This window comes from Haliotis rufescens, unplaced genomic scaffold (genome assembly GCF_023055435.1).
Source record: "Haliotis rufescens isolate VD_foot unplaced genomic scaffold, xgHalRufe1.0.p SCAF_1, whole genome shotgun sequence".
Taxonomy (NCBI): Eukaryota; Metazoa; Mollusca; class Gastropoda; order Lepetellida; family Haliotidae; genus Haliotis; species Haliotis rufescens.
The window spans coordinates 63,839,766-63,867,763 of NW_025963779.1; the positions used below are offsets into that span (position 1 = coordinate 63,839,766).

Sequence of the window (27,998 nt, forward strand, 5' to 3'; positions counted from 1 at the left end):
CAATATACAACCAATAATGAGAGCATCATACCATGAAAGCTTTATTCTAATATACAGTTAATAAAGCAAGCTAACACACAATGTATAAAATCCTTACAAAAATGGAATTGAAAAATACAGACCGGAAGTTAAACCTTCGAGCATTCTTCTAACAGACATTATGAACCATAAACCAAAACACTTCAAGATGTTATAGTTTGTACCATATAATACTTATGCAGCTAATAGTATTTTAAGATGAAATGCCATTATTTAGTACATCTCCATAAAGTTTGTTATCACTTTGCAAGGACACGCACAGCACACATTGGACAGTACATAGAGTCTAGACAATTCTATCTATCTATGATCTTATAGTTTATTAGCTAACTGTATTGGTTTGTGTTGCCATTACCTACGGTAAAACAAATAAAACCCGGCATTATGGGACGACACTAAACCTCATCTAAAAATACATAATAAAATGATAGAAGTATAAACGGTTAAAAAGTCGGCATACGGTCAAATTAATGTAATAAAGAGCACCTGATAATGGATTGATGATACACCTGGATTACCAGACTGGCATACAAGGGCACCAGACGGGATTGACAGAACGTTACCAGGCTAGGCAGGAATGACGTAGCGGGGTTCCAGAGAGGACTGGCAGTATGAGGTACACACAGAGGGAAAACACTGTAATCCACCATAATTCGTCCCCTTTTTGACTAGAAAAACAATCTCTCTGTCAATACCGTACAATACAACATAGCAAACATGGTATAGTATGCCTAACGTATCAGACTTACTTGTAGTATTAGCGTTCTTATGAACCGTTCAGTTTGATATAATTATCGGATATAATACTGAAAATATTATTTTTTTAAATCAATAAATATTGTAGTGTACACATATGCAAAACATCCATGTGTAAGTAGTAACGCCAGCGTCATGTGCACATTTACCTGAAAGTATTGCCATTTGTGCAACAAATCTGATTCTGTTTATTAGCTTTTGTTATACTCAAACAGTTCTTCATCCACAAAATAGCCTACCATTTGATTACAGTCTCGTGAATTAAGGCACTGATAACAATCAGAGATGTTTTAATACATGATTTGAAAATTCGTGCTCAAAGGTTGTGCATGTGTACATATACAGTGTCAAACATAACGTGGTGTCACTACAATATCCTTATCAATTTACAAAACTGCATATACTACAGGCAAGTGTTCTCAGCAAACAAACATTTACTTTTATATGCAAATTGTGTCAGTGGCGGGTGATACCGGTAGGGCTGGACATGCGTATCCCTTTGCAAACACCTGGCCCCGATTTCTCGAAACAAACATTTTACTCAAATCGGATTTGTCAGTGATCCATTCATATAATTTTCACTGCTAATTTGCCTGTTATGCCCATTGTAATATGTTTCATCGGATAACGAGACTGGGCATTCTATGGCGTTGACGTTTTACCTTTATCCCCACCGCACATGTTTCGAATATTACACTGTAATTTTGAGCGGGTGAAAATGAAAGTGTCCAACACTACAGCGAACACATTCAAGCTTACAGTGAACCTTACCCAACATAGTGTCACCACTGCCAGACAGAAACAGTTCTTCTAACCCATTGTATCGGGGAATAGTGTTATTTTGATGTCAGACATTATCTCATTATAGTTGATGTAACCTCCCTCACACCCATTTGTCTAGAGCGGGTAAAGTTGGAAAAGGGAAGGTCAGAACTACGCATGCATCATTTCATGGCCTGTGTAAATTAATACAGAACACGAATACCGCTTTCAAATTTCTTTAGGCTTCTATTTGATAGGTTTCAGTTGACAGGGATTAAGACTATACACCGTAAAGGTTTTGACGTCTTTGACATAAGACCAGTAGACTGGAAATTTTTATTCATGCAGAAGAAAACATAAACCGCAAATGAAAGATAAAACATACTTTATCCTTACTGAAACTGATGGGAATACATGTAGGTGTGGCAAATATTCATTCAGGTAAAAATGTTTTCATGTATAGTGAATGAAAAAATTAATATATCATGATCTCCACTGTCATTTATTCGTGTATATTAACATGTGACCTTAATACGAAATAAGTATAACAAATATTAGCTGAAACAAAAGTATTTCATTGTAAGTTTTCAAAGTACACATTCTTAGGGTATGTGCCTGCCTTTGTCAAACAGTCTGTATACATTTCTGTAGAATACATATGGTTGAACTTGTCTAATTTATCCTGGAGGAGGTTGAATGTTGCAGCTGAACACAATTACCGATACGAGCATCTAATCAGCTGGGAACGCTTACAACTAACTCCTTGACTGTTGTTTAGGTTGATGGTTTGGTCGGAGCCGTTATGAGAAGACGGGTGTGACATAATTTCCAAGCATTCTTTTAACTATTATTTCCAACACAAGATGTTTACAGTACGAATTTACTGAACTTTTCTCATTAATTTTGAGAAAATTATGAAGTACTTGCATAGAGGGCATCCAACAAATGTGCTGCATGTACAAAAAGATGAAAGATGAAAGGCTTTCCGAACTATTTTGATATCCTGAGTTTGATAATCATCTAAGGCCACCTTCTGAAATATAATACTAATCGAAATAACAAGAATGACATAAAAATAATTCTCGAAAATATTACATTTACATAGTTTTGATGTCAACATACCAACACGGACTTTACAACGAACACAGAGCGTTACAGTTCAGCTACGTGAATAGTGATGTACAACAAATCCTGTTTGAGATAAATAAAGTATTAATTGTATAATATTATCCTGTAGTCGAAAACTACGCCAATATTTACGAATTTGAGCAATATTTATTAGTAACTGGATAGATAATAGTCATTGTAAAAAAATCCGTAAGACTAGACTAGATGGCACACAATAACTTATAATGAACATTACGATATGGACTATTGAAACATGCACATAAACATGCACATGCACACACCCATACATATGTAAGTATGTACACTTATATGCCATACTTGTGCTTTCAGTTCTTCAAAATAATGCCGCTGACATAAACGCGAAGAAAATCATTAAACACGATCTAACAGTATTCATACACGTACACGTCCTAATGTAGTAGTGGAAGTTAATTGTATGGGTAAACCAGATACTTCAGTCGGTTTATGAAACTAGCAAAAAAAAGACCTTGTGTGCCTGGGTAATTAGCCTCGAATTTTCAATGTTGTCTGGTATCTCGAAGTGATGATACACACTGTAATATTTTCCAGATTCACACGTCATCCCACCCACAATTGACCAACTGTGCAAAGGTTCAGTTGTATCATGTGATCTTGACATGCGACCGGGACGATGACCGGCTGGACCTCGTCTTCCAATCTACACCGGTACTGCTCGTGGGTCTCCGATGAATCGGATGAGGCAAATGGCGAAGACGATGCCAACAAGCTGCAGTGTAAGAAAATGATACAGTAAACTATAATTCGCATTCACACACTAATAATAAAACATGGTCTTCTGACTCCTATAACTAGAGATTCTTTCCACTGTCTAGAACCCTGTCTTCTCTTGGCAATGTACTTAATGCCAACCTGAACCAAGGATATTGTAAAACTTGCACAGACGGCCAATTGCTCCGTTCCGCTTTCCATTAATGTTCCGAATGATTACACAGATACCCATGGCAAGTACAACCAGTAGAGCAGAATTTATACGTTCACCCAGTCGTATAAAGATGACAAGCACTGTCGGAGAAGTGGGAACAGCTCTACAGGACTAGCAACAGCTATATGTGACAGGGACAGGAGAAGAAACAGCTCTGTGTGACTGGGACAGGAGTAGGAAGTGCTATCTGTGACAGGGACGGGAGTAGAAACAGCTCTGTGTGACTGGGACAGGAGTAGGAACAGCTATCTGTGACAGGGACAGGAGAAGAAACAGCTCTGTGTCACTGGGACAGGAGTAGGAACAGCTATCTTTGACAGGGACAGGAGCAGGCTCAGCGATCTGTTACAGGGACAGGGGTAGGAACAGGTCCGCGTGACAGCAGTAGTAACAGCTCTGTGTGACAGGGAGGGGTGTAGGGACAGCTCTGTGTGTCTGGGACAGGAGTAGGAACAGCTACTCGTGACAGGGACAGGGGTAGGAACAGCTAAGCGTGACAGGAGTAGGAACAGCTCTGTGTGACTGGGACAAGCGTAGGAACAGCTCTGTGTGACAGGGACAAGTGTAGGAACAGCTCTGTGTGACAGGAGTAGGAAAGGCTCTATGTGACAGGGACAGGAGTTGGAAAAGCTCTGTGTGACTGGGAAAGGAGAAGGAACAGCTCTATGGGACAGCCATGGGGGCTAGGGGGTAGGAACAGGGACAGCCCAGTGACATGGGAAGGAAAAGCTCTATGTCACGGAAGTAGGGATGGCTCTAGGGGGCAGTGGTAGGGATAGGAGTAGCTCTGTGTGACAGAGTTAGAAACAGGGATTGAATCTATATCACAGAGCTGACAAAAGGAAAGCGTAGGAAAAGCTCTTTGGGACAGTGATAGGAATAATAATCGATCAATGTGAAAATGATAGGAGTAAGAAAGCTCTGTGTTGCTGTGACAGGTTAGGAAAAGTTCTATATGACAGTGACAGCAGTAGGAATATGATTAAAGTGCAACTAACCTCGATTGCCATCAGTCCAAGTATAACGCCGATTATACTGAAGAAGAATACCCGGAATAAGCCAGTTAAAGGACCACCGTTGTCATTACAAGCCTAGGAAAGGTAAAGAAAACATGGTACAAACACAAAACAGCAGTAGATATTAATATCATGTATAGAATTGTCTTTCTTGAAAGGGCTTTGTCACTTTTATTTGCAAGTTTCAAACAACAGCTGAACAATATTAGTCACTTAAGTTTAGTTCGTACCGTGCCTATGTATGAATTCAAGCGTGTAGGACGAGTGGGGCACATTGGATCAGCGAGGTTGCTTGTGGTTATGCTGGAGGAGGGGTCTTTCATTCTGCAGCAAGACACGGGGACTTCGTAACTTTCGTCGTTGTTTTTTTTCCACTCACTGGCATCTTTCTTGAAGTCAGTCCAATAGTCAGCACCGCAGCATTGAGTCTATGCAATAAACGATGGTACGTTGTTATATGAATACTATGGATGCATCGCATAGCTACAGCTTGCCCGTTACCACGACAGTTATTAATGTGATCCGTGCTTCTACCTGGTCGGTATAGATGCTAGCTACGCCACCGTCCTAGGTATTGATACTAGCTTACTCGATCGGTAGAGGTGATACTCGACTACAGCAGACATTCATGTGATTCCTGCATCTATCCGATTGCTACAGGTTTGTTTGTTTGTTTGTTTAACGCCGCATTCAGCAATATTCCAGCTAAATGACGGCGACCTGTAAATGATTGAGTATGGGCCAGACAATCCAATGAATGAGATCATGAGCATCGATCTACGCAACTGTGTTACGATGACATGCATGAACCAAATCAACGAGCCTGGACAAGCAATCTCGTTAGTTGCCTCTTACGACAAGCATGGGTTGCTGAAGACCAATTCTAACCCTGATCTCCACGGGTGTCGTTACATGTGGTACTCTAGCTATCATGTATTTACGTTGGCATAATTACGTTTACCTCAAAGGCATAAATTACGTCAATGCAGAAACTGTAATGGTTCAAAGTTGAATGTCTACATGTCGTACCGATTGCTGCAGTTTGTCCCAGGATCTGTCACTGTCGCTGTCACTGCCGTACGATCGGACACGAATACGACTTCCTTCTTTTGAAGCTTCCAAGAGGGAATCCAACTGTGAGAGACATACATATCAAGGGACCGACCATTTGACCATTTAAAAACATACATTTTCTGTTCTTCAAAATACAGGAAAACAATAACTATGCCCAACGTCCAACAAAATAAATTGGCAGCTGGACATGGATGTCCGAAAACAAATGTGTTGTGAAATAAAATGTTGAAAACGTATTTATTGTCCCCTTTCGGAGTGAAGCAGTGACTGACAATATATTCTGTCTCCCTCCCACCCCACCGGACCCCATCCCACAATATTAAATGTTCGGTCCCTCACATAACTTAAGGATACAAAAACAGTATATGTACATTATAAACACATTTATGGCAACTAATATTATATAAAATATTTTATTATGTATACTTACTGATATACTTGAATTAATGAACTTTATTCTCATGGCTGATGTACTCACTATCGTCTACGTATATTAATGTATGTAACATTCAATAACATCTGCACACAAGTATATACAGAGGATCTAGTCAAATCCTTGTGGAAGCATTCCCAATAAAATCCTCCGATAACACATTTTCAAATTACAGAATCATCGTTACAGAATAAGGTACATGACGTATATGTGGATTTGCACAGAATAGTGGTACTTCACATATATGTAGATGTTCACAGGATTTTGTTACTTCACATAATTTATATGTGGATGTTCACAGAATAATGTACTTGACATATATGCTGATGTTCACGGGATTGTTTTTACTTCCCATATATGTACATGTTCACAAAATAATGTTCCTTCACATATATGTAGATGCTCACCAAATAAAATTCCTTCACATATATGTAGATCTTCACAGAATAATGCACGTGACATATATGTAGATGTTCACAGAATAATGTTACTTCACATATATGTAGATGTTCACAGAATAATGTTACTTCACATATATGTACATGTTCACAAAATAATGTTCCTTCACATATATGTAGATGCTCACCAAATACCATTCCTTCACATATATGTAGATGTTCACAGAATAATGTACGTGACATATATGTAGATGTTCACAGAATAATGTTACTTCACATATATGTAGATGTTCACAGAATAATGTTACTTCACATATATGTAGATGTTCACAGAATAATGTTACTTCACATATATGTAGATGTTCACAGAATAATATTACTTCACATATATGTAGATGCTCACCAAATAAAATTCCTTCACATATATGTAGATCTTCACAGAATAATGTACGTGACATATATGTAGATGTTCACAGAATAATGTTACTTCACATATATGTAGATGTTCACAGAATAATGTAACTTCACATATATGTACATGTTCACAAAATAATGTTCCTTCACATATATGTAGATGCTCACCAAATACCATTCCTTCACATATATGTAGATGTTCACAGAATAATGTACGTGACATATATGTAGATGTTCACAGAATAATGTTACTTCACATATATGTAGATGTTCACAGAATAATGTACGTGACATATATGTAGATGTTCACAGAATAATGTTACTTCACATATATGTAGATGTTCACAGAATAATGTTACTTCTCATATATGTACATGTTCACAAAATAATGTTCCTTCACATATATGTAGATGCTCACCAACTACCAATCCTTCACATATATGTAGATGTTCACAGAATAATGTACGTGACATATATGTAGATGTTCACAGAATAATGTTACTTCACATATATGTAGATGTTCACAGAATAATGTTACTTCACATATATGTAGATGTTCACAGAATAATGTTACTTCACATATATGTAGATGTTCACAGAATAATATTACTTCACATATATGTAGATGCTCACCAAATAAAATTCCTTCACATATATGTAGATCTTCACAGAATAATATTACTTCACATATATGTAGATGCTCACCAAATAAAATTCCTTCACAAATATGTACATCTTCACAGAATAATGTACGTGACATATATGTAGATGTTCACAGAATAATGTTACTTCACATATATGTAGATGTTCACAGAATAATGTTACTTCACATATATGTAGATGTTCACAGAATAATGTTATTTCTCGTATGTGTAGACGTTCGTGGCAACTAGCATGCGCAAGGCCGAACCAAAGAGGTTTCGTTCTAAATCTTTAATATAATGGCACGCTCAACGTGTCGACAGAGCATGGGATGCCTAATCTCCTTCAGAAGCTAATGGTCCTGTGTTCGAATCCTCGTTTGCCCTGGTCATGTTTCTAGTTTTGCTTGTGGGTTAGTGTTTAAGATCTGTATAAATTAAGGATTTCCCTAGACATTAGGTTGAAACGCTGTGAAATAACAACAATTCTGTTCAGAAGCTCCGCTAAACCTAACTTACTCAATCAATCACTCACTGATTCCACTTACCGCTCCTTTGTACATGCCAATCCTGATGGCCACAACCAACTCAGCAATGATCACAATGCCGATGAGAACAGCATACTGGAAGACAACCATAGCAGAAGCAGTGTAAAAAAGGCGACAAAACCATTTCCATATTCATAAGAAATATCTGCCAAAATCAGATTCCGATCCTATCATAACAATTTGCTAATAATCACTGTCAAATAGCGATGATACCAGTGGTCAGAGGTAAAAGCATATCCTGCCCTACCGGTGACACCCATCTCAAACACAATCAAACGCACGTTAAATATTCACCTGAAAACATACAGGAACATTATTCATGGTTAGTGTGAGGAAGTTATGGTGCACCAAAAGTCAAAATACGGAATTGCATCGGACATCATTTGGGGCATCATTCACGGTCATCTTTGTCTATCTCGTCATTTTATTGTCTACACTCCCGTTTACATGTAAGTGCCCTATGCGTAGCAATAACAAAGTAAGAAAAAATATATTAATACAAAATATGCAGCCGTGGTACAGTTGTGGTGATTTGGAAACAAACAAGTCCTATGAATGGCATCTTAGATGTTTCGGAGTATGTTCTTACTCCTTCATCAAGTAAGTATATACTCCGAAACGCTGCGTGCCTCATAATAAAGATGACATCCATAAATTTTCTTCCATGGAAACAATTAGTTCTCATGTTATGTAGTTATCTAAACAATTTGGTACCTATTTTTCCACGACTTTGTATTTTATTGTCCCTGCTGAATCATTTTACAGCCAAGCCATGGCAGCCTTCAACAGGCTTAATTATTGTAAACAGTTGCTTCCCTTTGGTGTGCCCGGCAGAAGTTGAACAGGCCTCTCGATCAGCTGGATATGAAACGGAAGTCGTCGAGACATTTACGGCTCTGACGTCAACATAACATCGTTGTCTATAATGTTCAACCTATCTCAAGGCGGTCTGAAAATATTCGAGTCGTTGTCAAGAAAACAACGGTGAGTGTCAGCATTAGCAACGATTCATGACGTTGTAGTAGACTCAGAATCAGCTGGTACATACGCTGTGTCCACCTAATTGTCATTAGTTTGTTCCTTGAACTGGACCTTATGCTCCGGCTCCCTTTCCGCAAAGCGATCTTGGAGCTACGACCGCCGTAAGTCTATGCTAAAGTATGGGTGCTTCCATCATCTTAGAATCGTGTTGTGGAAGGGGTCCCAGGAATCACCTCAGGGAGGGAGATACACGAGCAAAGAAATTACTGTTTTGACGGGGATACTCAAAGGCATGTCGATTTATCCTTTCACAGTCTATATATTCCATTCATAAACATTTGTCCTTGTGAACCTAATAAAACGTACTGCGACGTATTCCGTATACAGTAAACTACGGTTACAACGGGCTCAAGGAGACCAATAATTTAAGTGTAGAATGGTAGTTCTTTATTAGCAAATATACAGCATATATATTCCAAATGGCTGCGACCAAAAACCTATTTCGTGATAGCAGTCATTTCGTCATAAGCGTGTTCGTGATAAACGTAGTTTACTGTATCTATGGCTGGCATATTCCAAAAAGTACTTGATATTTCCAATTACACTTACCGTTCCCAACATGCATTTGACTTCTTTAATAGCTCCACAGCAGCCGAAAAAGCAGATGGCCATGAGTAGGAACCCTGCGACGATGAACACAATCGCTATCAGCTTGATTAGGCCCAGAGCTGCACCTGACCCATCGTTCTGCTCCAAGCTTGCTGCCCATGCATCCGCTGAGAACATCGTGTAACCGCCGATAGCCGCCAGCACCACCCCCGACAACTGAAAGGAACATTGCACTTTATCCTTAGTGACAATTAAGTTTAGAGGAGCTTACTTTTAAGTGGTAGTTTAAGCTGTAGTATCAAGACAGGGTTGATTTTTTAATGCGACGTTTCGGTACAGGTGCCAGTGTGTTTATTAAGTGATCAGCAACTGGGTAGGACAGAGTCATTAAACTAAGATTACATATAAACAGAGATTTACAACAACAACCAACGGGGTGACAAGTGATGACAAGGGATGAACCAAGGGGGGACGCCTGTAACAACAATGTGGTTTAGTTCCAAAGTGTTCCAAATTGATAAGATGAGCTGACGGGATGACGCCATCCTTTGTCCCGTCTCGAAGATAGTATACATAATCTGGCCCCCTTGCCGTGATATTAGCCAAAGCTGCATATTATTTGGCATAATCGGCTTTGTGGAATTTATTATTTACTTCGTAAAAACTTCAAAGTGTTCTTCTTGATTCTTTCCTGTTAATAATAAACAAAGGAAAAAGTTCAACTCGTCATGGAATTAATATAAAAAATCTCCCCAAAATATTGAAGGCGCAATGTGCTCTGGGGACAATACATTTCTAGCGTTAGGTGCATCAGCTTGCAAAGTGGTTCAACAATTGTGTCCGACCGTCCTTACTAAAATCAAAACTTTGACTCCAATACGATACCTCCATGCGTGAAGATCCAAGGACACCCCCAGACAAGTGTGAAATGAACCCTGAGCTAACATTGGCTGCCCAGTCAAATTGGAGGTATCGTTGGTTCTTGAGATCAGACGTCAGCTTTCTATAATTATTCGGTTCAATTTCCTTACCACCTTAATTCGTAAAATGTCGATCTCAGCAAAAGAAAATGGCCCCGGAACACAAATATACCACTGATAGTACACCTACGACAGTCAGAAACTTCGGTTTGTTTCATATACCCACAACAACATATATGAGTTATATAATAGCGCTTCCTTCATCGTCTACATTCGGAGCTTGTCATTTTAGATATTGTTTTCGATATATATAACCCATATATGCTGGTCTGAATGGTTGGAAGCCTTGACGCCGATTTGTTGATCACAAAGTTCAGCTGACGCTACCTCCCACGGACGTGTCCCCATAATCCCCGAGCGGACTGGTATTGCATCTGATTGAAACATCCTAATATATAGAGATTGGTGTACGTCTCGCACATGTCAGAGGGAGGAGAGGCCAATTCTGAGATTCACTCACAGGGACGCTCACAAAATGTTATACTTCACATTCTTGACAGTCATTTAGTGTCCTCCGAGGCCGTGAGTAACATCAAAGACTTAGTCCTGTATCACTTCGGGCTTTCCTTCCACATCAAGCTGACACGCCATGATATAACTGGAATAACTATTCAAAGCGGAGTTAAACCCAACTCACTCACACTCTCATTCAATGATTTTCAGGGATCCATTCATGTCATTATCTTTATCTTCCTCGGCCATATTCTAACTTCAGCAAGGATTATCAGTGTGTCTAGCTGAACATTGGAACATGCAAAATTATCCCCTTATATTACCCTTTTTCCATAAGAACATAATGTATTGACGTCGCTCGCATCTCCACAGTGTCATACTTACAAAGAAGAGGATGTTGAAGAAGAAGAGCGTATACTTCATGCAGTTGGCACCACATCCTGCCACCATCTTGAATTATCTGAAAATGTAAAGGCAGAGTTTCAACGAAAGCCTCACATTCGGCACCTCAGCTATTCTGATGAAAACAACCACATATACATATTGTAAAACAGATGGGCACGTGCGAGGCATTATGACTGGATGAAACGTTCATAAAAGGTTGAAACTTTAAAAGAAGATAATAATACATTTCTTGATAATTCTTGATAATAAGACGTTGAAATCTGTTTAAGACGTCATCGTTCGTTTTATGACGTTTGTGCATTCAAAATGACGTTATGACTATCCCACAGTTGTCTGAGTACAAGGAGAACAATACGAATACATTTTCTGGTTACAGTATCGAGAACAATGATATGTTGTCAGATTTGCTGACCCGCAAATATCAATAGTTTGTGTTTAATTTTAGAAAGAAATGAAGTCTTACGAAAAGAGATAACTTAAAGTGAAATTGTTACATAGACAAAGATAGGTACGCCTGTCTAACTTGCAAAATGAAGTCATACGAAAAGAGATAACTTAAAGTGAAATTGTTACATAGACAAAGATATGAACGCCTGTCTAAGTTATAACATTTGATTGTTAATCTAAATGATAGTATTAACAATTCTAAGTCCACCTCCATGTTCCAATTAGTCACGAGGTGAGGTCAAATGGGATTTAACGTCGCGTCAAGATTATTGCCGATTTTACAGTTCTAGCCCACTGAGATACAATGCCACAGTTTAACATGAATACCCCACTCAGACACAGTATACCGACTCCGAGCCGACCAGTCCTTGTTTAAGCCTCTTAATGCCTAGCGCCAGGCAGGGTAACAACAAGTACCAACTTTTAACGTCTTTTGGTATGACGCGGCCGGGTATCGAACCCCCGACCTTCCGCTCTCAGGGCAGACGCTCTATCACTAGACCACGATACATCTTACCTGGTCATCCTACTACAATGAATCCTCTATTAATCGAACTTAAGACAAACACTCCCAACATATACATTGAACTACATCACCTGAGCTTTGACAACCTATACAAGGCCTCTACTAAAATGAAATCCGATTATGTTTAATGATATTGTGCATACACAGCCACCTCGCTATACGGCGAGATACCGCGGCATTATAAGGGATGACAGGATGCATGGCTGCTAAACAGCTATCGGTTAACCATGGACATGGCTGCTAAAAGGGAAATTCAGGTTCAATATCCTGCAACGTTTCTTTTAAGACGATGACGTTGTCAGGCTGCTTGCATGTTCCATCTCTCTACTAGCCACATAAATTATCATAATACATCCCTGGTAGATGTACAACATACACCCTGAAAGATGACGCACACTGTGAATACGTTTTTCGTTTCACACAAGGAAACTAGTCTGACAAACGGGTCCTGAAACAGAAATATTCCCAAATCCAATGCAAGCCTATGATAAACTGCTGGACACAATAAAGTTTACACTTGACATGCTTGAAGCCCACACTTCACTCTGCTCAATACTGTGTACTGTGAAATTGCGACCCCTATGTTCATTGACACGTCATGTGCACTTCACCTGTTGTGGGATACTCATTGATATGATCCATCGTCTATGGTACCGCATCAAATACATCACCATGGAATAACCATTATTTTTGTTTCATTTTAGCCCCCATGAAACATGGGTGTATACTATCATTTGCCTGTCAATTTAGTTTGACAAACAGCAAATGTCTTCAATCTTTGACTGAACGTACATGGATTTTCTGGGTTCAATTCAATGAATTAAGGCAATACAAGTTTGTTTGTTTTATTAAAATTAGAAAGTAAGAACTGAAAGGTTCAGGTTATTTTAGGGGACTATATATGCAAGAAGAAATGTTTAGAGGTTTAGATATAATTCATCCTTCGTGTGTACATATGGGACTTTGTTTACCGATAGATCGATATACATAATACAATTGCCAATCAAACAAAGCAGTACTTGAATGACCCAATTGAAACTTGCCAGGACAATATGAACGAGCCACGCAAGGTGCAATCCGATATCAGAGTAAATTGTTGCTATGATACAACAGCGATAATTAAAGTTGACGCTATTGTGTGCAGTGGCTCATGTGGATGCAAAGTGAATTGGAACACAGCGACTGCAATACAACAGACAAACGGGAAGTTACACGCATATGTTAGATCAACACACATTTGCAGTCTCTACTCTCAGCTGCCTCAATCAAGGCGTTTCATGCGGTGTTTTAACCAGCTAAATTAGGGGAACAAATTGATAAGTAGAGGTATCACTGTGTACACGGCAAATCCACACTATACCACAAGTCTTAGTGAATCAACATGAGCTGATTAGTCAGCCACAGAGCCATGATTTCACTGACTGTCGTCCGCATTTATATCTATTCGAGCTATTGTGGATGATATCATTTTCTGATTAAATTAGCGACGGTATTGTGAACTTGCGCTTTACTTATCTCGACATATTTCATATTTCAATTCAATTAAGACAAATGTGTTTACGAGTGACGTTAAGTCTGAAGAAGACTAGCTGACCATTTTCCTGTATGCTACGGAGACTGTCACTTCCTTTGTTTGTTTGTTGTTTAACGCCGCACTCAGCAATAATCCGGCTATATGACGGCGGTCTGCAAATAATCGAGTCTAGACCAGACAATCCCGTGATTGACATCATGCGCCTCGATCAACGCAATTGAGATACGATGACATGCATCAAACGAGTCAGCGAGCCTGACCACCCGATCCTGTTAGTCGCCTCTTACGACAAGCATTGTCGCCTTTTACAAGCAAGCATGGGTTGCTGAAGACCTATTCTGCCCCTTATCTTCACGGGTCCTGTCACTTCCTAAGTTTAGATGATGGAGGAATACAGATGAAGGTCTTAACGTCTTAAATTTGTTTGCGTAACTCTATCTAAAAAACATAACCCAATATACTGGCCCTAGCCTATGTCCGAATCGCGATTTTAATCTCTCCTTTGCATGTAAGATATTGGAACGTGGTGCGTTAGTATTAATATTCCCTCCTTCAATGATGGATGTAATATCCACTGCACACAATCCCTGACACGTATCTTTAATGCCGCGTTTCAGTGTGTCAAGGTTGATGTGTGAGGAAAGCCCGAAGTGATGCAGGTCTTAAACATGAAACAACGAGCACGAGCATGGTGTTTACAAACAAATATCCATAATCATGAATGCAGGCCTATGATCACTGAATTCTAGCACAATTACGAAACGCATCACATTACAGCTTATAAATAATGATGCAGCCAAAGCATTTATTTTTATATATGTGTATGTATTTACATGTTCATATAAATAAGTAAATACAATCAAAGTTACAGATGGGGAAAACGGACGTTGGTATGTGTTTGTTTGTTTGTTTGTTTTGTTTATTTGATTGTTGTTTTACTCATCACTCAGCAATATTCCAGCTATGTGGTAGCGGTCTGTAAATAGTCGAGTCTGGACTAGACAATCAAGTAATTGACATCATGAGCATCAATCTACGCAAAAGGGATAAGCTGACATGCATGAACCAAGTCGACCACCCGATCCTGTTAGTCGCCTCTTGCGACAAGCATGGGTTGCTGAAGATCACTTCTATTCCGGATCTTCTCGGGTCGGACGTTAATGATACCTACAGGACGTTGATGACCATCAGAATTAATAATATTGTATACGGACGAACAGTACGTAGTTTGAAAATGAGATGATTATGTGATGGAAATCTTGGAGTAAAAGGGGCGTCATAACTAGGAAGGTGGGGCAGATTGTATTTTAGGCACAACCATGGACTAAGGTGCCTTGTCAAGATTAATGACGCTGAACAAAACGTTTTTTTCGAAACAATTGTGTCGACAAATCATTGATTTAGTCATAGCCCATTGTATATTTTATAACGGGGGTGTTAGTGTATACGCACAAATGCCTCCCTGTAGTCCCAGGCCCTATTTTAAAACGCAAAATGAAAAGATGGTAAGCGATTAAGTACTCCTTTCTTCCTTGGATAAATACTGAACCGATAAAGAAACGTCGCCCAAAGTAACATTGCATGAAAAGTTGTCATTTAAATATCTGGGTAATTTTTGTCAAAGTTTCTAAAATTTTAAAAATTAAATTTGATGACAACAAAACAAAGCAAATTACAATAAAACCGATCGCCCAAACGCACCACGGCAACGGCCTTGATCGGATAACATTATTTCGTTATTGAATTGCTACCACTTGCCAAGAGTGACAAGAAATCAGTGACACCAAGCCCATGGACAATTGCAAGCTCGACAAACCGCTCGGCAAGTAGCCAATGCATTTCAAGTCCACGTAAGGGCCAAATACAGGCTCCAGCAACGGTACCAGACCACCAACACTACAGATGGTGCCATCAGCAGTGGAGAAGAGTCATCTTCACAGACGAGAACTGTTACTGTATCTCAACAGCAGATGGCAGAGAGAGAGAGTCTGGCGACGCCGTGGGGAACGTTATTCGGATGCTTGTGTTGTTGAGAAAGACTTGTTTGGTGGTCCGAGCATCATAGTGTGGGGTGGAATTGATCTTGCACAGAGGGTCGGCCCTGTGGTCTCCCAGAACATCGGTCCAGGGGGAGGCAATGGTGTCACAGCAGGTCGGTACATGGATCAAGTCTTGAGGCCTCCGCCATACCTCATTTGGCACGTCGCCGCAACCACGAGTTTCAGCATGATAACAAGAGACTTCCCCCAGCAGAATAGCATCGGAACCATGCAGTGACCTGACCTCAGTCCCGATTTAAGTCCCATTGAGAACCTGTGGGGCGAGATTCAAAGACGGCTGAATTACGTCCGACCAAGGCCGACAACTGCAGCTGAACTGCGTCAGGCGTTCCTCAGAGTGTGGGCCCAAGTGCCTATGACCTTCATCAACCGCCTCATCCATCCATGTATCGTCGTTGCAAGGCAGTTATCAATGTACATGGCGTACACACACGAGATACTGACTTGTGATGCCATTTTCTCAGAGACAAGTGTTGCATTTCACTTTAAGAACATTTGACACTTTAATTTCAACCTTGATGATCAGTTTTGCCAAGTTTGATATTTTTTTAATATGTCTTAAAGAATGTTTCTAGTGTTTGGACAAATAAGGTTTCTAATATATCTATCCATGGTGACGTTTCTTTTGCGGTTCAGTATAGAATATATATAGCGACATTCCCCAATCGTTGTAAAATACGAGACTAACATCTAGTCTCTGAAATGAACATGTCCTACAGAAACAAAACAGTTGTTAAATTATCTTAATAAAACATAACGAAAAGGAGCCCAGAGACTCTCTTCATTTTCTGCAGTAATCTGGAACATTCAAAATAATCAAACATTACAGTCTTGGATATATTTGTATCAGGGTCTGTATAAAAGACGACACGGGACGCATCAATGTCACTTTTCATTTCATGTTGGAGAAATGTATTGTCTGGTTACATTCATATTAAACAGAAAGATGTAAATATGAGCCCTCGTTTATCTCTAGGACACAGAAGTTTCAAACGACTGTCGCTATCGATCTAGCCTCGCAGAGATGATTAAACCGTGAAATCAAATTAGGTCATTCGGCTTGATCCCCACAGCTCTTTGAACTGGACGAGCAAGTGCATGTTCTGCCTGCCATCGATAATGCTGAGGTGCTTCTCCATATTGTGATGTTATTGCTAGTACTGAACTAAATTATCGGTGTGATATTCCATATGTAGCCTATGTACATATAATTATTTCCTACAATTTTTGTAAATGAATTTAGAAAGCATGCTGTTTATAATGGACGCAAGCCAGTTATTAAGTGCGATCCCTACCCCATGTTTTTACAGGATGTCTCTTGGCATTATCCAACCATCTAAATACCGGTAGGTGATGTCTGAAGCTAACTAATATTCTGTACTTGCAGCATAATCTCATATGACAAACCTCCCTGGCGATATAGCATATACACCGCCGGGCAAAAAACAGTATACGCTTGGAATTTGGGTTTGACCAAAACACTAGTCATTACAAATGTTATCAAAATGTTACTAGGTTGAAAGCAGTCGATTGGAAACTTAGGTCCCAAACACAACCATGATACCCGTCTCAAATACATCACCATCGAATAACCATTTCTTGTTTGTTTTATTCTAGCCACCATCAAACATAGGTATTCACTTTCTGTTGCCCCGCAGTTTACATGGTTGGTGTCTGATAACCGATAGCATATGTCACAGACACTTTGGAGGGACGTGGGTTTTAGCAGGGCGTCTATATACGTGTGCGTGTTTATATATATTCTAATTAAATAATAGTGCAGTCAATACAAATTATTAACGACAGGTCACTGGAGCATGAGATTGGGGAGCAAGTGAGAGGTAGTTTAAACTGACCTTGACATAACAAGACACGTTGCACGTAGACTTGGCTAATACTTTTAAGTAGAGTGCTTTGTGTTGATCGAATGTTGGCCCTCGGACAGTGGCTAGGCAGATTGATCTTATTCGCGCCTCGGAGATTACCCATGGATATTGCTCCACTAAACTATTTCTCATATGGACCCATGTGGACTCATGGATATATAGATATCCTAACCTTTTACCGGGATACATGTTTCAGACGATACTTGAAATTGAGAATACAGTGCCTCATGACATATGCTATATGCTGACAGATGATTCATGTTAAAATTCATTTTCTTTGTTTCATTAAAGATGCAATAATAGATAGCATATGGTGCTGGTTGACAGAGAGTCTCGATGTTAGATTTATGATGTAATGATAATCGATAATATCCAAAATACGGTATCCAGTATATATAATGTCACATGTCAGATCATGATTGCACATGGTATTTGATTATATATATATATATTTGATAATGTGATGTCAGTTGATAGATGCTCTAGTATAAAACATAATATATACGATGTCTGATAATAATTGAGATACCGTATAAGGTGTCTAATGACAGGTATATATAAAAAAACATTTCTAGGTTTGTCAGCACCATACCGGTGCTTTACGTTTTCACTATAAAAATGATATACCAGCTATACCACATAAAACAGCTCAGTGTAATCTGTGTATACGCTGTATAATCCGACATATATATATGTCGGATTATACAGCGTATAACTATGAATTGCGGCAGTGAGTATTGGCAGCAGCAGCCCTTGCGATAAAATCGATGAGACGTCAAGCTACTGTGTCAAAATTCCTCCCAAACCGAAGTGCTGTTTGTATATTATTATTACGTGTATGTAAAAGAGTATTTGAGGGGGGAAGTCTTATGATTTAAACATTCATATAATGTTGTGGAATTATGCATACTTGTACGCAGTGTACACGTCCAAATGTGCACGTTCAATGAACTGCGGGTACATTCAGACATGAAACTGTCTAATCCGACAACCACCCCCCCCCCACCACCCACCCCCCCCCCCCCCCCCCCCCCCCCACCCCGGTCACGAGTAGTGTCGGATTACTCGGAGTCTACTTTATTATATGATTTGACATTTTGTAAATTATGCACTGCTATACTACTTTTTACAAAATACGCTCTTTCTAGAAATCAATATTAGACCAATAGCCCACAGGTGACAAATTATCCCAGCAAGATTTAATCAAATGAAACCCAAGGGGGGGGGCGTAAATGTCATGTATTTGCAATTCAGTCATCTATATTCCACATGCAATATTCAGGAGCTGTAATGGCACAGACGCCAAGGGAGACAATTATAAGCCCAGACATCAATAGAGAAGCAATGGCACACATGCCTCTTATACCCCGTGTCCTGTTTCTGTCGGGAATACATAAAGTGCCAGACAGCTGACTTGTATGGATTGCCACAGTGTATGCACTATTATAACGGTAGTAGCGGGACATATTACTCACTGCTTTCAACTAGATTTCCACTAACAGTCTGGAATTATCATAGAACAAACATATGTAATCATGGCATTTTTAAGTTATGGGTCCCATCACTTAATAATGTTTATTTTGATAGCGGTTCATTCCACTGGATTGTCTTCTAAAGCCTTGTCATGTATCCACTACGCTCAGACCCGTGAAGATCCGGGGTAGAATAGGTCCTTTAGCAATCCGTGCATGATATAAAAGGCGACTATGCTTGTCGTAAGGCGACTAACGGGATCGGGTGGTCATGCTTGCTGACTTGATGCCTTTCATCGTATGCCAATTGCATGGATCGATGCGCATGATGTCAATCACTGGATTATCTGGTCCAGACTCGATTATTTACAGACCGTCGTCATATAGCTGTATTGTTGATTGCGGCCTTAAACAATATGATTTTTGTTTGTTTGTTGTTTAACGCCGCACTCAGCAATATTCCAGCTATATGACGGCGGTCTGTAAATAATCGCTAAATAAATAATTGCTGAAGACCTATTCTACCCCGGAATCTTCACGGTTCTAAACATATATGAAACAAACAAACGTATTTGGTATGAATTGTTTCCGTCCCACACACCACCAACCCCACACCACACACGAACCCGCCCCTACCTCCATTCCTTCTGAGCCATATTACCAATTAGATCAATTAGCATCTACATGATGGCAACTATGTCGGTACAGTTGGTATCATTACATGTCATGTTCATGAGAGAAAGCACATGTCTATTGCTCCCATATAAGACCCGAATGACAACCCTGTCAATATAAATATGAAGTGTAGGTTCATCATGACGAAGTTTCTGACGCATCCAGCAACAATTTGCTTCGCAGTTGGATAAACCAGCTGAGAAGAGCGTTCCTCAAACACCTTGGTAATGCATCGTCGAAAACATGACTCGACGATCTATCCAGGTACACTGCGTTCAGTATTGCCACATCCAAGCTCCCAGGCACATGAAGGCTGTTAACTCGGCTCGAAGTGGACCGGATTTCCCCTATAATAATACTCGTGGTTTGAGTACAAGTAGTTGTTTTATTAACTTACGCGTCTGTGTTTTGTGTCATTACGTCCATATCTCGATAACATTCCAGGTCTTGTTGACAAACTGTCCGACAGAGGTTCCAGAGGGTTTATCGTTCGAATACCAGATTACAAGCAACTGTATCTCTTCTACATTACGACTTAGGATATTTAAGGAGCAACGTGCTACAAATCTTCAAATTGTGGATTCGTTAGGTTATATTCAACACAAACTAACTGTTCAGCAAATCCCGATTTCTCCATAATAATGATTAATGTACTGGGACAAAACAACCACGGAACATCTCGTGTGAGCGGCGGTCAATTATCAGATGTCTTCATTGGTATACACTAGAAAAAATCGATACATAAACATTGCACGCACATCATAAAATCTGTTATTAGTTGCAACTGTGCCTCATTGAGGGTGATACGGAACCAAATGACCTTCGCTGATGCTTTGAATGAACACAAGTTCGTGTAGTTCGGTTAAGCTTCACAGTGCGTCCCACTCCTTAACCCGATATGCAGACAAGAACGCCCGTCCTGTAATACGAGCTTAGCTTCCAGTTGAGGTTGGATGTCATTCGACCGTGCTATGGATGTGATTCTGTTTAGTGCACACTGAGCCCGTCTAGCGATGATCTTCTCTAATATTCCTATTTCATATCAGTTCTCGTCACCAGATAGTTAAAACGTATTGTATTATTTTGTTCTGACTCATCGTGGTTTGTTGTTTAGTGACCCTTAATAACTAAAATTAAAAGCAAAGTTAAGTAATGTTTGTGTTTATTTTCAAATTGCTACAACTTTCAAGACTGCTTTGTGAATAACTTCCCGCTCGTAAATACATGACTGATAGTTGGCAGCAACCCGTGGACAAGGACGTGACACATGTTGATTTGACACATGGGTTTATCTTGCCTCACGGCAAATAATATTTTGTGCTAGTTATTTTTATACCGCCTGCATGGCTTGGGCGTGCACGCTTTATGTGAAATACGACCTGCTGTGTATAAACTGCGACGTGCTTGTGCTATACATAGAAAGTAGATGGGTTCTGTGACTGCGCTAAGCGAAGAATGTTATTTACGAGGATACAAGAAGCAGCTTGTTGAGTCCGTTATCCGAGAATCTTGAAGGACGCGAGGCAGTGCGCTCGAACAGCAATGAAGGCATTGAATCAGCTGTGGTTCCAAACTTCAGCGTTTAAAACAAAAACCACTTATCACAATGTCGTTCCGATCATTACTTTAAATAATATTGAGAAAGCAAGAATTTAAATTGTGTTGTGAGTAAGTCTCAATGTGGGCCGCAGGCTGTTGGATTATTAGTAAATACATTTAGCACATACGAATCCATATATATCAGAAGGTCTTGAGAGTATAGTTGTGTTGTATGTCCCTGGGCTACTGATTATAGCTTTATTTACAACACATAACCCTTAAGTAACGACCTTCCTGAATGAACAACCTAGAACCGTTGTGTTCCTTAGATTAGACCCCGCAGTAGGTCATGAAAACAGGGAGATTGTGTAGTAGCCCTGCTCGATTTCCCACCAACATGTGTGGGAAAAATACACATGAACCTGCATGGGGCGTTTCAGGCAGTTGTACAACTGGGCTGCTATTCAATGACCCGACAAAGGTCAACAAATGTCATAAATGCATAGCATTGTTCGCCATGTTCATTATACACAGTGAAGAATGTCAAGAGTACTGGTTGTAATTATGATTTTCGGGGAAATATTCAGTAGTATCCTGAAATATTGCAGGATGTAATTGATGACTGGTCAGGATGTTACATGTCGAGGAAGGAGGAGCAAAAATAAGTGGTAATTGGTTGAGTGGCAATGCATCGATATTATTGCCAATACAGCTTGGTACTAACGATACATCGATGCATCATCAGCAGCTGGTGCATAGCTCGATATTTCTCGAGAGATGTCAAAAGAACAGAATAGGCATAAAAGGTACCAACATGACTTTATAGATGTTGGACAACATTATTGGCGCCACAATGCCTCAGGATAACAGGCTTCCACCTGCAGAACTCTCAACAAACAGGAAAATACATGGTACTACCAGTCTCTCTAGAAATGTGACGACATCCAATATTCCAAGAATCCTGGTACCTACAGGTCACACCAGAAACTGGACCACTTCCATAGTACCACACAAGGAACTACCACACAACCTAGAACCATATAAAAGCAAAATGCCCATAGATTCATATTCAAAGGAAACATACGGCTCGCACTTAATCACAGATGTAAGAACCCAAAGGACGCCAGGATCTGTGCACGTCATATATCGTGTTACATACAAATCTTATTCCTCTTATACTGTACTATTATGAAGTTAGACCGTTTTAGCTGTAGCGTGTTCCCCCTTAACCTTATTACAAAATAAAAGACCTATTATCAAAACCACACTTGATGTGAATAAGAAGAATAGATGAATCCAATTGATGGTAATATCACCATCACCCTGGTACTTCCCAATTGCTTGTTAAAGGGGACATTGCTCCGTGCAGCAATGGAAATTGAAGGATAGAGAGCTAATAGGCAGTAAATCTGCAGCAGTCTAGTCGGTTGTGCTACAGTTGTGCTAAGTCCATCAACTCCATCGAGTATTCTTGAACACATGCACAGTTTTTGTGTATCACCAGCAAGCGGTCCTCCTCTTGCGCAATACAAGCACAAGAACTGTAAAACTGCTTAAGTTGCCCCCTAGTGTGATGCTGACGATGCTGTGTGCTGACGATGCTGCTGATTTCATTCCACCCACGTATATGTATAGCCGGCACAAAATCATTTCATGAGGTTAAGGGTGACACATTGGGAAACCTAGTGGTTGATACGCTATATCGATCGTTGAACCATCGAGGAAGTCTCAAGCAATATGATGAGTACAGCCGCCACAACACTGTCGAGCCATAAAATCGATATTTCCCGATGATCGCGCCATCGCTCAACGACAAGCGAAATGTATTGTTAGCGGATTGAAAACTCTCTTATCAGCTCATGTTTGATTTAGCTTAGGCTGCACCAACTGCGGTACGTCAAGTTAAACTGGATCATTTGTCTCAATGAGACATCGATCGTCCTACTATTGACATATCGCTGTGAAAGAGTGAGTCAAGGTAGTGTAGAGGGCGCGAAGCTCTCACCTCTCCGAGACGCCAGCATATGAACTTATTTCAGTTTTTTCCGGTTACCTATTCCTTTCCCAAATCGTTAGATTCGTGGTCGAAACAAAATAAAATGCCAGAAAAAGTTTCTTTTAAGCGATTACAACTTATTTATCGGTCGGGTGAAATAAAAAAAAATGAAAGGTCCTTTATTTAGAATCACAACGGTTACGTCACTTACTTAAACTGCCAGGTCAAAAAGTATACACTTGAAAATTGGATTTGACTAAAAAACTACAAACGTTATTAAACGTTACTAAACTGAAAACGGTTACCGAAACACCACAAAAGTAATGTCCAAAACACACCTACGACACCTATTCAAATACATCACCATCGAATAACCATGGCCAGTTATTGTTTTTGCTTCACTTTTAACCACCATTAAACATGGGTGTAAACTTTCTTTTTTCCGTCAGTTTATTTTAACGATCTTTGAAGTTTTTTGCTTCACTGGAACTTGGTGGTGAAACAATACTCTTCTAGAAATTGTATTTTTATTCAACATTACGAACATTTGGGTCAGCGGATCCATAAACCAACAACCTCATTTGAATCCACACAGTCAAGTAGCCCTCCTAAGGTCTAAAGATAGCCTGGCACGGGCATGCTGGTTGTGTAAGTTGCCATATGCTGTTAAACGTATCTCTAATTATAGTTTATAATACTCTGACATTACACCATAAATGCAAATAGTTTTATAATTGTGTCGATCGACTTTTTTTCACGGTTAATGATTCACTAATTATCAACACTATTTGTTGGGGAGACGCCTCGTAGATATTTGACCGCTGATGCAGCATTACGTGTTAACTCCTTCACTTCAGAGTTAGTTCACCCATTGCATTATAACATGGGGGTTCAAATGCACATAATCATTGAACAGCTGCTACCAATTACAACCCCAATATCATCATATCTATAACATTTAATGGCCATACAGAGACCACGCATCAGTTGCAGCCGGGATAGAACAGGTCTTCAGCCTTACGAAAAAGGCGACTATGCTTGTCGTAAGAGGCGACTAACGGGATCGGATGGGCAGGCTCGCTGACTTGGTTGATGCATGTCATCGTATGCCAATTGCATAGATCGATGCTCAAGTTGTCAGTCACTGGATTGCCTGGTTCAGACCACATACAAAAACTTCTGACATCAATACGAAATCAGCGTTATCAGCTAACCAAGAAACAGTAGTCCGTTAGTTGACGTGGCCTATTGTAAATATACTGCTTGGCTAGCAGATTAAATGCCACGGAATCACTTGCAAATTATTAACATAATTATGTTTGCGATTTTTAATGAACTCAGACAATTCCCAGTTGCGAAAACTGCAAAGTATTAAGGCAAACTTAAAGTATGTGAAATCATTTATTGCACAGAAAGTTTCTCTCTTCCAAAATAAATATATGCTTATGCGGATTTAATATGTGGAATAGCTACGTTCAGCTAGACTCGTCTATTTTCATTATCTTCATATCGATGGAATGAGATGCAAACATCCCGCAGTCACACTGTTACGCTACAAAGTATATGACTCTACAACAGGAGGCAAGTGTATTGACCAAATGTTTACATAAAATGAGAGAATAAAGCATAGGCGATGATTTATGTGTTACTGCAAGATCTCCTCTGTTCAGCTTATTGTGTCGTTGTCAAAGCGTTGTGACTGAACAGGCTGATTATTCCTATGCATATCCCTGGGGTTGGGTCTCGGAATAACGCAGCTTAACGATATGGTCCAGCAGGCTATGTGGAATATCTGTGTTTGTGGAATCCAATGCCGACTTTAGCCCGTTCCAATGTAGCTGGAAGTGACCAGCTATGAGAAACGGTGTTCAGATACAGCGATTGAATGTCATCACCTCAAATCACTTAAAAGTAGGATTATCAAAATTCACAAATCAAGGGTGAACATATAAAGTATTTAACAATTATATCTAGATTGAGTAGTGCCTTCCACAGAGCAAAGAATCTGTACTTCCCCAACGCCGTCCTCAAGGATTCAACAGCTTAAATAATAGCTACCAGCATTGCGAGATCCTCCCATACCCCACCTCCCACACTCCCACTACAAACACACACACAGACACACACACACACACATATTCCGGTGCATGCCCCCGGGTAGAATATCGGCGTACAGTCCCCGGGACCAAGGAGACGGTCAATATTGCACTGTATTATTGATGTCTTTGTCAGCCGATGCAGGTGCTCCACTTCGGATAAACAATGGCATGCATCCAAGCTAGCTGCTGGTGTGCAATGAGTCGTGTCGCGCGAACTTTGTTTTCCTGCAGCCTTCGTCGCATGTGAATCCATTGTACCCTTATGAAATAATAATCACTATCGATTGACTCGACCACTTTCTATTTCAATAACATCCTTGTGTCGTCAGAAATCGATATTGTTGAAAAAGAAGTATGGTGCTTTGTAGACTGGCAATGTCTGCATTTCATGAAACATACAATCTAGCCTCTTTGTCTCGAGTCATGAAGACCGTCAAATATATGTCGAGTTATGCGTAGTTCGTAGAAGAAGAGTGTCGATGCCACACGATTCTGCAGGGGGCACATCGTCATGAACAATTTAACCACACAATGGGGATAGAATTAACAATATTTCTCTCACCAATATTGTATTTAATGGAAATAAAGTAAATGGTGTTACTTCGAAGTTTTCCCCCGCATCAAGCTAACAAGCCGTGAAATTCTGTTCAAAGCGGCGTAAAACTAGCCACTCAAAGGGGTGGGGGGTGGGAGATTCATGTTATCAGTTACCCGAAAAAGAGCATCCCATAACCTGTCACTGACCCCATGAATAGCATCCTTTAATCTGGCAGTGACCCCACGAATAGCATCCTTTAATCTGTCAGTGACCCCATAAATAGCATCCTTTAAATCTGCCACACACCCCATGAATAGCATCCTTTAATCTGTCAGTAACCCCACGAATAGCATCCTTTAATCTGTCAGTGACCCCATGAATAGCACCCTTTAATCTGTCACATACCCCATGAAAAGCATCCTATGATCTGTCAGGATAGCGTAAATATACACATAAAACAGCTTAGTTATAGCCGTGCAGTGAAATATAATAACCTATCAACAAAACTGCTATTTATAGTTTCATTTTGAATGGTGAATGTCGTAACTTGCAAATTATGATAAATAGTTTGAAGATTTCATTTTGTTTGAAATGTCCTTGTATATTGTAAATTATCCGGTGTGTAGCATTGTCAGAGTCAGAAAGGTTTACATTCGATCTTATAGAGATCTATAAAAAGATTCAGTAAAACATACTACAGCATTATCTACAGCAGAGACCATACAATTTATAGTCTCTGCCTACAGTAACCACTTTGAGGGCACCGCCTTCTCGCATCTGTTCCACATGATGCCACCGTCCGTATTAAACACACAATCTGTCACTGTCAGTCGCTGAGGTGACGAGACAAACAGTTTACTTAGCCTCAGGCTGAAAGTATTTCATCGTTGACACATGGTACTAAAACTTTGGCAGCTGTAATCTGCTAATAACGTGCTGAAACATGGGCATTCTGGACATTTCAAGTGGATACGAAAAGTGAAAAGTGAAAAACAAACCTCCTGACTGACAACTGAATTAAACAATGCCCCAGTTTCGCGTACACAAGTAATGCATTCCTATCATACATATTTATACAGCGCAGTGCCCGGATGGAAGAAGACGCTCATAAAGAATGGAGACCGTGATGAAATACCATCGCCCGTCCGAAATACACCCCGCACCTTATATAGACCGTGACCTTGACACACAGCTGTGTAAACGATTACCATGGAAATCGGGAAGTTTGTATCTTCGAATACAGTACCTATTTTCGACGGCGACCATACACCCTTGACAACAATACTTTGTTGTTTAGAGTTGAGAAAAGAGAGCCGTGTCTATAAACGCCCAAGCCTCGAATGTTTTTATTTGCACTAACACTCAGCAATATCTGTTATGATCTTGCTCAATTCTTCTTGGGATATAGCTCACAAAACACATATGAAAAGGTATTAAGTACATACAGTAAATGCAACTGACCTGCCTTGTCCGGCTTCTCAAAAACTGCAACTGCCGCTGAATCTAACAGGTTTTCCGCGTCCTGTTGCTTCTGCCCCAGATACAGCGAATGTTAATGAGACCTGGCACCAAAGATGCTTCTCTTTCGCCTCGATTGCTGATGCTGCCGTCACGGTAATGTGACC

At 39.9% G+C, this 27,998-nt stretch overlaps 1 protein-coding gene across 2 annotated transcripts; it reads right to left on the minus strand.

Moving 5' to 3' along the window:
• Positions 1–25: 25 nt before the first annotated feature.
• Positions 26–27,997, minus strand: LOC124142416 (leukocyte surface antigen CD53-like). 2 transcript variants are annotated; one of them, XM_046510876.2, is made up of 8 exons: positions 27,819–27,997; positions 11,581–11,656; positions 9,764–9,979; positions 8,174–8,248; positions 5,695–5,799; positions 4,896–5,093; positions 4,648–4,740; positions 26–3,433 (listed from the first exon to the last, which is right to left on the minus strand). In XM_046510876.2, the coding sequence occupies exons 2-8, from the start codon at positions 11,644–11,646 to the stop codon at positions 3,365–3,367; spliced, it is 822 nt and encodes a 273-aa protein (XP_046366832.1). In that variant the 5' UTR covers positions 11,647–11,656; positions 27,819–27,997; the 3' UTR covers positions 26–3,364. The 2 variants fall into 2 exon arrangements, with proteins under 2 accessions (XP_046366832.1, XP_046366831.1); XM_046510875.2 differs by having other exon boundaries at positions 27,835–27,996.
• Between the last annotated feature and the right edge of the window lies 1 nt (position 27,998).